The following is a 12193-nucleotide window of genomic DNA, read 5'->3' on the forward strand; positions in this document are numbered from 1 at the left end:
TTCCCAAGGCTTTGGCTTCCCTTTTGTTTTTAAAATAAAACCCTCTATTTTGGGGATTTTCACACAAAGGCTCATGTGGGCGTGGGAAGTACTCCCAGCTGCCCTCCTATTTCACGGAAGCCTCGCAAGTTATTTAAGTTTAGGAAACAGGCCAGATTGGAAATGAAAATATTAAACTCTCTCTGTGTTAATGTCGTGGGCTCTTTTCTTCTTCTGCAAGCGGGGGCCCTGGCACCTCTCCTTGGCCCGCAGCCCCCACAGGCGGTTCTGAGAGGTGAAGGGGGTGCGGACCGTGCCCTCCCGACCCCTCAGCAGGCGGCGGGCACTTTCCTGGCAAAGGAAGCCCGCGTCCTGAGAGCCGGGAAGGGGGGGAGCCAGCCGCTCTCCGGGACCCCTGGAGCGCAGCCTCCCCCTCCTGTCGGGGTGCATCTGCGCCTGCCCCGGAGGCAGGCCCACGCGGGAGCCGGGCTCTCCCGCTCCCCAGCCGCTCCCTCTTGCGGGCAGGACGGACGGCAGTTCCTAAGACGCGGCTGCAGTGAGCAGGCTGCTGTCCTGCCCCAGCCCCCGGCCGGCGCCTCAGCTGGTGGCACGGAACTAGCCGGGAGGGCAGTAGCCGTGGCTGGCGGAGACCAGCCTGAAGGCTGGCAGACCCCCGGTCCTTACCCCTGCCCCCCAGTGCCCCCCACCCGGGCCAGCATTCCGTCCCCTTCCCGGGGGCCCGGGGGCTGACGGCTCTGCAGCCCCGCCCCAGCCTCCTCACTGGACCCAGACTTGTGGGTGCAGACGTGGCCGGGGTGCCCGAGCCCGGGCGGGACCCGCCTGGCCGGCGGGACAGCTGGGACCCGCACGGCGACACCTGGCCAGCCACGTGGCCGCGGGGCGGGGCGGGGGCGGCGCAGCGCGGAGCCGGCTGACCGGAGCCGGCGAGGGTGGACGCGGCGGCGGGGGGCGCACAGGTGGCCTGGGGCGGCTCCTCTGGCGGAGGAGCGCTGTCCTGCCGGAAGGGGGCCAGGCCGGGGTCACGTTTGCCCCCCGCTCAGGTAGACCAACCCCCACCTCCCCGTCACCCGCCGCGCCTGCACGGGCAGCGCGTCCGCACCCGGGCCCTCGGACACCACCGCCCAGCGCTCCCAGGGCTTGGCGCGGGCCGGGCCGGGGCTGCGTTCTGCGCTGTACCAGGTTCGTGTAAGAGGGGGTGCACTGGCCGAGATGCGAGGCGGGCTGGGCTCTGGCTCCCGAGCAGGTCTCGGAAAATCTTGGGGTCCTTTCAGGCGGGCCAAGGGCCGGAGCAGAGGGGCTGTGCGAGGACCAGCGCTCCATCTGCACGTGGGCCGCCGGGCGGAGCTGGGCAGGGGAACTTTCTGGGGTCCCCCCCACCCCCGCAGCCCACCAAATCCTTCATTCTTCCCAGCTGCTTCCCTGAGCGCACAGTGGTCCCCCAACCCCCAACTCTTGCTCTGAATACTCCTCACTGAGCGTCCCCCCTCCTTGCCTTCGCTGGTCACTGTCATGGGCCATGTTCTTCTCACGTGACCATGACCTCTACCCCATGTCCCTTCTCCCAATTTCCCTTTTCCTCCTGCTTCCAAGGCGTCAGGAGCCCTGTCTCAGCCCAGCGCTCTGCTGGAGGGAGGGAGACTCGGAGCCCGCCCCGGGCCCTTGCCCCAGGGATAGCTGGTCCAGGGACCCAGGAAGGCTCTGCTTCCCTGATGAGAACCCAGCCTGGTGATGATGCTCAGCCAGCCCTTTCCTACCCGCCTCTCCACCCCACACCCCTTTCTGGCCCTGCTCCAGAGGGACCCCCAGGACAACCTCCTAACCATCCCTCTCCCACTCTGCTCATGGTCTGGTCTTCTATTCACTCACCACCTGGAACCAGGTCTAGTGAGTGAAGGTGCCCTCGCCCTGGACAAAGGGGTTCCGAGGGTAGGAGAGGAGTGTGACACTGTGTCCTCCAGGGCTGGGCGGCTGGCTCCCCCACTCCCCACCCCAGGGAAGGAGCTCAGGGAAGGAAGAGGGAGCTGGGGCAGCTGGGGCTTCAGTGCAGCACAATGTGAGCCGGATCTAGGTGGGTCCTGAAGAGGGAGGGAGAACTCTGCTTCAGCCTTGGAGCGAAATCTGGTGCAGAGGAAGGGTGGGCTGTCAGGAGAGAGGGAAGGAGGAGCCAGCCTGACTGAGGATGGTGTTTACCTTCCAGAGGGCCTCCCCACCCAGACCACCAGGACCCCCGTTCCCACGAGAATGGCCCAGATGTCTCACGTGCAGGAACTCTTCCACGAGGCAGCCCAGCAGGTAGGCCTGGGTGGTGTGGGGGCCTGTCAGGGAACCCCTGAGGCCTGTGAGCAAAGGATCACCAGACAGGAAGCTGAATGGAAACACTGCAGTGCACTATTTTGGAAGTAATTCTCTCAGAAGTTTATTTTGGTGCTCCAGGTTAACCGAGAACACGTTATAGCCAACTCTTAACCATCCGTGTGCAGAAAATCTTCTTTGCTATTATATTGAATCCTGGACTCTCCCATTCCCTGCCACGGAGACTATCTATGAACAGAGTGAGGACTCAGATAATATGAAACTCCTTTTCATATTGAATCAAACCAGTGTAAGAAGGAAAATTTACTTCGGAAAAACATAGATGCTGAAGCCGAATGGATTTCTGGATTCCCTGATGTCTGTAGGGTATTTTTTTTTCTCTTTATCCTCTTCCTGTTGATCACTAGTTATAGTAAATGTTTGATGTGACTATGGAATTGAAGTGGCTCTCCCCGGAAGTAGTTAATCCCTTAAAAAATAAGAAAACCTACTTAAGTGTTTACTGGGAAACTACTTGTTTCCAGCATCTTTTCCGGTGACGGATCACTCAGCCTAGATGTTTTCACGGTCCCTTGGGTTTCTCTCATGCTTTGTAGAGCAGGGCAGGAGGGCTTCTGGAATTTTAATGGGGAATGAGCCCCCGCAAGAGGCGAGAGAATCAATTCAAGGCCTCACACAATAATAAGAGCAGGGTCTAGATTGGGGGGTCCTGAGCCCAGGGGCAGAGGCTGGTGAGGCAAATGGGGCCCAAGGTTGGTGGGAGAATCCAGACTGGCTGGGTACCCGCTCCTCATGCACAGGAGCACATGTGAGGAATGCAGCATGATGGTGGGTAGGTGATGAGTCTCCCCTTCCCCAGGTCTGTAACCCTGCTGCTCATACCCCGCCCTGGAAGTACTCACTGCTTAGAAATGGGTGACTGGAGACCCGGAATGGCTTCCTCAGAGATATTTCAGAGCTCTTGTCCAGAGCTGTTCACTCCTGGGTGAAAAGGCCCGTGGCCTCCTTCTTAGTGGGGTTGAGGCCCCTCAGAGAGACCTTGATTTGTCAGAGGCTTACATTTTGTTTAGCTTGCCCAGTCTCCCACCGTACTTCCCACGCATCTTCTTTGGGTGTGTAAGACTGTGCATGGGTTCTGTGTTAAGTATGAAAAAGATACTTGGATGGAAAATGTGAGGCCCTTATCCCCAGGGATTCCATAAAGGGAAACAAGACATTCTTGGTTCATCCCTGAGATTGGGATCTGTTAAGGCTCAGCTGTAATGCTCTCTCCCCTGTTTAAAGCCTTTAGTGACTCCCTGTGTCTACCACCCAGGGTTCAAACTCCTTAGCCCTAGGCCCTGCACTGTCTGACCCAGCCCGAGTCCCCAGCATTTTCTTCTTGCTTGGGGTTCTCTGTGCCTCCTGAATGTGTGTGACTTTTTCCTTTACCAGGTTACAGAAGTTTTCCGCCATTATTTCTTCAAACACCTCTCTATTCCTTTCTCCCTTTCTGCCTCTTCTGGCACACCTGCTATTTTAATATTGTTACATTTCACACTGTCCCACAGCTCCCTTAAGCTGTCCTCCTGTTTTTTGATTGTTTTTTTCTTTTTGGTTCTCTGATTGAGTGATATTTTCAACTCTGTCTTCTAATTCACTGATTCAATCCTCAGCTTCACCTAATCTGCTGTGTACTCCTCCCAATGTGTTCTTTGTGTTATGTCATTTTTTATCTCAGACTATTCTTTTTTCATAGTTACTATATCTTTTTTCATACTGTTGAGCATTTTTTTAACATCATTACTCTGAACTCTGATTCAGATAAATTTCTTATTTCTGCTTCATTTATCTCTTCTTCTGGAGAATGCACTAGTTCTTTCATTTGGGGGTTGTTTCTTTGTCTCCTCATTATGGCTTTCTGTTTGGGTTCGTGACTATGTATTAGGTAGATCCTCTATCCCTCTCAGTCTCTAGGTAGGACAGAGTTAAAGGCTGTTTCTGACTAATTAGATCAGGTAAAAACTCAAAGCCTCTGCCTACAGACTGATAGGATTCTGACTTGAATTGCACCCCAGGCAATCATTCTCAGGTGTGGCCAGAGTTTTTTTTTAACAGGATGGGGCAGTTGCTTCTGCCTGGAGGCTAATTGTTATTTTTAATCTCTTAAGTGGCCTCAGGGCAAGGTGTTTTCTAATAGGGTGTGTCAACTGTCTTTCCCCCAGGCAAGGCAGATGTCTATGTGGTAAAGATGTCCTCCACTGCGTGAGGGAATGACTCAGCCCAAGGTATCTGCCTTCTGAGCTCTATCCCCCAAGTCCCCTGTCTTGACTTCTGCTCTCACAGCTCCAGTCCACTTCACCCTCCCTCTGCCCGAGCACAATGTGGGTGGCTCCATAGGGGATTTTGTGTGTTGGCTCTTTAAGAGAGTGCCTGAATTTTCAGCTGTTACTCCCTGGCAGACAGCTACCCTGCTGCTTTTCACAGCCAGATGTTATGTGGGTACCCTCCTCAGTTTTGGTGTGTCTGCTGGGGGGCCCAGCTTAGGGATTAGATCCTAGAATTCTCAGTGGCACCCCCATCCCCCCCCACACACACAGCTGAGATATTGCTCCGGGACAAGCATATCAAACTCAAAGGCTAACAAGGGCCAAATAAACATGGTTTAAATTTATGTGAGCCACAAAAAAAACAAAAGCTTAATTTTCATAGAAACTTAGGTGTTTTTTATAGAGACATGCTGAATACAAAGGACTGAAATAATTGAGTAATTGTTAACATAAAATAATAGAACATTTTAATAAAATTAATATTTTTTCTTGAACATTAACTTACCAGACACTGAATAACTGCACAAATTAATAAGCATAATGCAAATAAAGCTATTTTTCTTGTTCTCCGAAAGCAAAATATTTCCTGTTGTGCACACCAAACAAGTCAGTCCAAGACTAATGAAGTGGTAATCGGCTGCTAAAATATTCGCTGCTGGTATTAGTGGAGAGAAATGGTGTGCCTGTGCCTGTGTGTAAGGCCCGTAAGGGAAATGAATGCAACACGATGATAGTAATCAGTCATTAGTGAACATTGTAGTTCGTTATTAATAATTATGTATAACAGGATGTTGTAAAAGGTAAGTTATGAAATTTTTATTAAAACATTTCTTACATACCGTTATATTGGCTGGGCCGCAAAAGTATTCGTTGAGGGCCACATGCGGCCCACAGGCCGCGAGTTTGACATGCTTGCTCCAGGACTTGAGTTGCTGTCTGTGAGTGCCCAGCCGGCCCTTTTGTGCCTCTGCCCCTCTTACTAGTCTCCATGCGGTCTCCACTTTCGGTCTTCGGGCATAAGGGTTCTCTCCTGCGAGTTTTCCATTGGTTATTCAGGACATTTTTCTGTATTTTAGTTGTAATTCCAGTTTGTCCTGGGAGCATGTCCGTGCAGCATCCACTTACTCTGCCGCCATTTTTAATTCTCGGCAGGTCTAAGCTTTAATCCTGTCTGCTGTATGCCTGCAGCCCCCAAGGTATGAGCAAAGCCACCCAGATGGAAAACCCAAGGCCCGCGTGTGGAAGCGATAGCAGGTTGGGTGGCTGACACGTTTGAAGCTCAACTCTGGGAGTGGTTGGCCCTCCAGGAGTTTCCCATGAACCTTTTTCTAGTTTTACTCCAGTCTTGGGAGTCAGTAATTCTGCTAAGAGCTTTGGGGCCTGAAGAACACGGGATTAAGAAGGTGGTGCCCAGTGGGAAGAGAGCTGGTGAGTGTCATGCCAACCCCATCAGTTCAGATCTGCTCTTTTCTTGGTCACAGGAAAGTAGCTCTCAGGAAATTTGCCCATAGAGAGAACACTTATGAGTTAGGTGGAGAGGTGAATGAATGGATAGTCTCAGGGGTAGCTGTGTGTGTGTTGGTCAGTAATATGAGGACCAGCTGGGAAGAGGCTGTAGGTCTGAGGGTTCATGGCGTGATGATCAAGGGTACATGTGCTGCCTGAGTTCAGGTATAGCTCTAACCCTTTGTGACCGTGGGCTAGTGACTCCCTAAGCCTCCTTGCCTATAAAAGGGCTATAGTAATAGAACCTATTCCAGAGAATTACGAAGATTAAAAGAGATAATTTATGTAAATATTTAGTATAGAGCTTACTTAACAGTAAACATTCAGTAAATGTTGGCTAATAATAAAACTAAGGTAGGGAGTATTATTTGGTCCATGATGTAGAGATATAAATGATCAGAAGATTCTTTGGTAAATAAATGCATGACTCAGCGAAGCAATGTCAAGCAGGAGACCTACGGTAGGAGCCCCAAATCCAGAAAGATTCCAGTGGCCAAGACCCGAATGTGGGACATCGTCTAGGTCAGCCTGCTGGGTGGGCAGTCCACTGAGGAGGATGGAATACTTTCTAGGCCGAGATGGGTCTAGAGTAGTGTGTGTGTGTGTGTGTGTGTGTGTGTGTGTGTGTGTGTGTGTGTTCCTACTGGACTTGTGGCAGGTATGAATCTTGCTCCAGGAGCCTCTGTCCTCAGGCCTGTCGCTGATGTGTGGTGTGGTTTGGTGGTGGACTTGAACCTGGAAACCTGGCTTCGAGATTCTGACTGTGCCACTAGATGTATTGGGCCTTGGGCAAGTTACTCAAGGGCTCCCAGTCTGTTTTCACAACTGTGAGATGGGATGAGTGTACCTGATTGTCAGGGTGTTTATGCCATAAGTAGGGGGATCTGGCCCATGCCTGTCACATGGCGAGCACTAAATACAATGCATGTTGAGTAACTGGATGAAGCAGATATTACAATGAAACTCAATAGAGTAGGCTATTTGCGAACTTGGGGCTGGGAAGCTAAGGAGCAGCTGGCACCTGAGGGAGGTGAATAGAAGGCTATTTTGACTTTAGATTCTGTGCTGGTCTCTGCCAATCACTGCACAGAGAGGACTGTGATGGGCATGGCGTGTCAGGAAGATTAAGCTGGCAGGAGAAAGTGGGTCGCCTGAGACAGGGAGATGGCAAGTAGACATACTGTGTGAGACCTGAAGTCCAGCAGGATCAAATGCTTTGAGCTTTAGTAAGAGTGAGAACATTCAGCTCAGCTTATTTTGTGAGTGCCTATTTTTTGCCAGGATCTCTGGCTACTGCTGGAGATATTAAAATTGAAATCTCTTAATTGCTATGGAATAAGGATTACCTCCAACTAACCTGAGGGTTTTGTCTTCCTTCTTTTGGCTTGGATGGTCTTCAGAGAAACTGTGGCATGTTATGGCATGAGAACAAGTCACCAAAAACTGCAGATTAGTTAGTATGAGTGACCCATTGTAGTCTTCCTTCTTCATCCAGCTTTCCTCCAGAGACGAGCTCCAGCAGAAGTCGGTCCGTGAGGACTCTTTTCTAGGAAGCCTGTGGGCTAACGTCTGGCTGGGCTGAGCTAATCACCCTAGAAAAAAGCTGGACGCAGACCCAGGGTGTGGGCTCTCCAGCAGACGCATGGCATCTGGGCCACGTGTGGGAGAGGGTGTGTCCAGATTGGCTTCCGGGGTGTGACCGTCTCTGACCCTGTCCCCAGCATTGCCTGACTTCCTGCCTTCCCTTTCCCTTCTGTCTTCTCCTCCTTTGCCCCTTCCCTGTTGTCTCCTCCTTAACTCAATGGCTTACCGAGGTTCCCTTGGTGTGGTGAGAGTAAGAGACAGCCTGGTCGAGTTGTGGGGCACAGGTGAATAGGAAAGTGGCATGGGCACGAGAGGTAGAGAGGAGTGAACTTGTTTAGAGACAGAGGGGTCCTTACAGCTCCTCTGGCCCAGCCCCCTGGCTCAGCATGTCCAGAAACAAGCCCAGAGATGTTGAATGAGTTGCCCAAAGACATATGTAAACAGTGACAGAGCCCATGACTGAAACCAAGCCCATGACCCATGACCCCATAATACAGCTCTGGGTTGATCTTAATGCATCCAGTCTTTAGGTCATAATGTAAATCTGAGCATTGGTGTCAGGCTTCATTGCAAACGCTTTGCTCTTATTTTCTGCATCCTTATTAGCCAGTGTACAGCTAAAAATTGACTTGTTTTTGCTAGGCATTTTTCAGGACTGTTTTGGTGTCTTTAAAAAACCAATATGCAAAGTGAGCCTTGGCAGCCACATGCGAGGAAATAGCACATTGCTTCATTAGTGTGTAGAGAAGTGAACGCACCTGAGGAGAAAAGAAAAGGGAACCTAAGACTGTCTTGTTAGCCCCTCCTTTTACAGATAAAGAAACCGGGGCCCAGGATGGCTGGGAGGAAGAGAAGCGTTCACATCTGGCGTTTCTGGAGCCATGACCTCTCTCCCCATCCCATTTTTTTTTTTTTTTTGGTAGTACATGAAGCTTATACGATTTTTAGGGATTGTCTTTAGTAAAAACGTTACAAATTACAAATACAATATTAGGTATAATCCTCGGAAGGGACCCGATGCAAGTGCAAGGTCTCACAGCTCAAGCTCTTCGCTTCACTGTAAAAACCACCAACGGTAACTTTAGGAGGTAACTTTAGGAGGTGGCCGGAGAAAAGACCCTGCCCCGGAACCCGGGGGAGAGAGGACAGAAATCGTTCTCAGGATTCTTGAGTCCGAGGCTTTCCTGTGGGCACTGTCACCCTCTCTCTTTCCCCCTTTCCATTTTGCAGCCCTGTTTGTGACCTCGCCTGGGAGGGCAGCCCCCAAAATGACGACTGGGCCGAAAAGGCTGCATATTCATAAAAAGTGGAAGGGAGACCTTTTTCTGGTTGAAGGTATCCTAGAGCTGGGAATGAAAGGGATTCTTCACTGAAATGAGTTAATTGGGACCCAGTCTCACTTGTGCCCACAGCATCTTCATTTATGGAGGTGACTGAGTGGTGGGTGGAGAGGTCAATGCCATTGAAAGAATTTCCTGCTTATGTTTCCCGAGAGAAGGGGGGATGCCTTGCCACACAGGGCCAGTGGGGAAGCATCAGGTCTGGTGTGGGGGCAGAGGTGGGGGTGAGGGGAGAGCCTGGGCTGGAGCCTGCACCGGGAAAGGCAGGGCAGGGCAGGGCAGATTAGGATTGGCTAGTCTGAATAGTTGTGGCGGGCGTTGGGCTAAAGGGGTGGTTTCTAGTTGCCTGGTGTATGGCCCTGAGATGATTTCGGCAGGGTAAATATTGCCCTGGTGTGTGAGAGTTACATAAAAGGGGTGGTTTGGGGTATAGATTTGGAATTGGTTAGTTTGTATATAACAGGCATGCTCTTGGTTAGCCCTTTACTGTCTCTAAGAATTGGTTAACTCTGAGAGGGTCAATCTCCTTAGCCAGCAAGATTTTTTAATGTGTTATACCATCATAAGATTTAAAAAATAAAATAAAAATGGTCAATACATTTAAAGTAGCGGTAAGTGAATGGATTAGATCAGTGGTCGGCAAACTGCGGCTCTCGAGCCTCGGTTTGCCGCTCTGTTGACTAATGAGTTTGCTGACCACTGGATTAGGTGACTTTAAAACTTCTTACAGCCATAGGGTACATTTCATCCATGACCAGATATAGAAAAAATACAGTCCTTGCCATCATTCAACAGTTGGGGTTTGTTTGCAAGGAGAATCTTAATGACTCTGAAGTGCTATTCTTGTAATTTGAGTGAGGTGCCACTAGGGGGTGCTTAGACTTTGGTCGGGCCTGATTGAACACCCTGACTTTCTATAGGGGTGGACAACTGAGTTTTAGCTTAGTTTTTCATTCATTTTATACTTTCTCTGACCCAAATATATCTCTTCAGGGTAAAAGTTTAATATTTATTTATTTATTAATTTATTATTGAATTTATTAGGGTGATACTCCTTACCAAAATTATACAGGTTTCAGGTGCACAATTCCACAACACATCATCTGTACACTGTACTGTGTGTTCATCACCCCAAGTCACGTCTCCTTCCATCACCATTTATCTCCCCATACCCTCATCCATCTCCCTCCACCTTTTTCTTATTTATTCATTTGAGAGAGAGGGAGAGAGAAAGAGAGAGAGAGAAAGATTGGTTTGTTGTTCCACTTATTTATGCATTCATTGACTGATTTTGATAAGGGCCCTGACCTGGGAGCAAACCCACAACCTTGGCATATTGGATAACGCTCTCAACAACTGAGCTACCTGGCCAGGGCAAGGGTCACAATTTAAATACTAGGTAGTTCAGTATTCATAGAACAATGTTAAATAATTGGAATCAGTTTTAAAGAAGCACACATACCTGAGTATAATTCAATTCAGTGGCTCTTTTTGCTCTTAAGTCATTACCAAGAATAATATAATCTGATTCTTAAAAATGTTCCTTTTCCTTCTGAGTTTCAAAACCTGAATCAAAAGACTGTGGTGTGCTTTAGGGTAACGTGGCCTGGAGAGTCTTTAGAGGCAGCACCTCCTCAGGCTTTGATGGTTTCTAATAGGGTCCTGCTTGGCAGTCACCAGTCTCAGGAGGAGGGTCCTGTTGACACTTCCATTGTTTGTGTTTTGGGGTTTGAGTGTTAGCTTCTTCACAGGAACAGGCGTGAAAAAAGAGAAGAAGTGGAGTAAAACCCACTGGTCTGTGTAAAAAATTCTGCAGTGTTGTTTCCCTGATGTGCAGAGAGCTTGTAAGTCACACTCACACTTCCTGCCAGCACTTACGGAACTCAGGTGCTCCCGATGCACCGAGGCGGCGGCCTCGCCGCCCTCCCTGCGCTAAAAATATCATGCCTGATCCACATGATAAATTCGCTCTAACATGAATTTAACTTAAAACAGAAAGCCATGACTCATTTTGAGTAACTTTTCCTTTTTATTTTAGGCAATTTTCAGTAAAGAAACAACACAAAGCCAAAACAAATTCTAACTTAAAAACAGACACAAATGTTAAGGACAGACATTAACTTTGTAAAAGTCTTTGCTACCTTTAAGTTTCTTGTTTATCTAATGCATTTAAATGTGATTTAAATCACAGACACCTTTTGGTGAATTCAGCCACTGCTCAAATGAAGTTATGAACAAGATTATTAACTCTAGGTCAGCATTCTGTTTTAAAAATGTTTCTAATAATGTAATGATTTAAAATTTTTCTTAAAATAAAAATAAGTTAGTATTTTAATTACAGAACTATCATGTGTCCTGGCCAGTGTGCTCAGTGGTTAGAGCATTGGCCTGCACACCAGAGGGTCACGGACTTGATTCCTGGTCAAGGGCTCCTACCTTGGTTGCAGGTCTGATCCCTGCCCCATTCCGGGTGTTTGCGAGAGGCAACCAATTGGTGTGTCTCTCTCACATTGATGTTTCTCTCTCTCTCTCCCCCCTCTCTTCCACTCTCTCTAAAAATCAATGGGAAAAAAATCCTTGGGTGAGAATTAACAACAACAAAAACATCCTCACTCCCTGGGTGAGGGTTAAAAAAAAAAAAGTGCCACGTGCATGCAGTCAAGAAAAAAATTCAAACACTAGAGAATGACATAAAGTGAAAAGCTTTCTTCCTCTCGCTTTACCTCCATTCCCCAGAGACAGTCACTGTGAATGGTTTTGGTTTTTGTTTTCCTTTGTGGTTATCGTTATAACTTTAAATAATATATTTATACCTCAATTTCTTGACCAAATCACCAACTTATTATCAGTTTATTTATTGCTTCCTGATATGAAGAAAGAGGACTTTTGGCATATTTACTCTTTCTTCCATTTTCCTCACTTCATTTCTAATTTTCTGTTAGTTGGATTATTATTTTTACACTAGAGGCCTGGTGCACGAAATTCGTGCCGGGGTGGGTGGTGTGTGTTCCTCAGCCCAGCCTGCACCCTCTCCAATCTGGGACCCCTCGAGGGATGTCCAACTGCCCATTTAGGCCCGATTCTGGTGGGATCAGGCCTAAGCGGGCAGTCGGACATCCCTCTCACAATCCAGGACTGCTG

At 48.9% G+C, this 12193-nt stretch overlaps 1 protein-coding gene across 2 annotated transcripts in view; it reads left to right on the plus strand.

Annotated features, from left to right (window-relative positions):
• The first annotated feature begins 920 nt into the window (after positions 1-920).
• Positions 921-12193, plus strand: part of SLC12A8 (solute carrier family 12 member 8) — a 143244-nt gene continuing 131971 nt past the window's right edge. The window contains exons 1-2 of one of the 2 annotated variants that reach the window (XM_079767158.1): positions 921-1179; positions 2198-2292. In XM_079767158.1, coding sequence (XP_079623284.1) covers positions 2242-2292 — 51 coding nt within the window. In that variant the 5' untranslated portion in view covers positions 921-1179; positions 2198-2241. The remainder of the gene's footprint in view (positions 1180-2197; positions 2293-12193) is intronic. The other variant, XM_079767157.1, reaches the window with a different exon arrangement.

This window comes from Cnephaeus nilssonii (assembly GCF_951640355.1).
Source record: "Cnephaeus nilssonii genome assembly, chromosome: 3".
NCBI lineage: Eukaryota > Metazoa > Chordata > Mammalia > Chiroptera > Vespertilionidae > Cnephaeus > Cnephaeus nilssonii.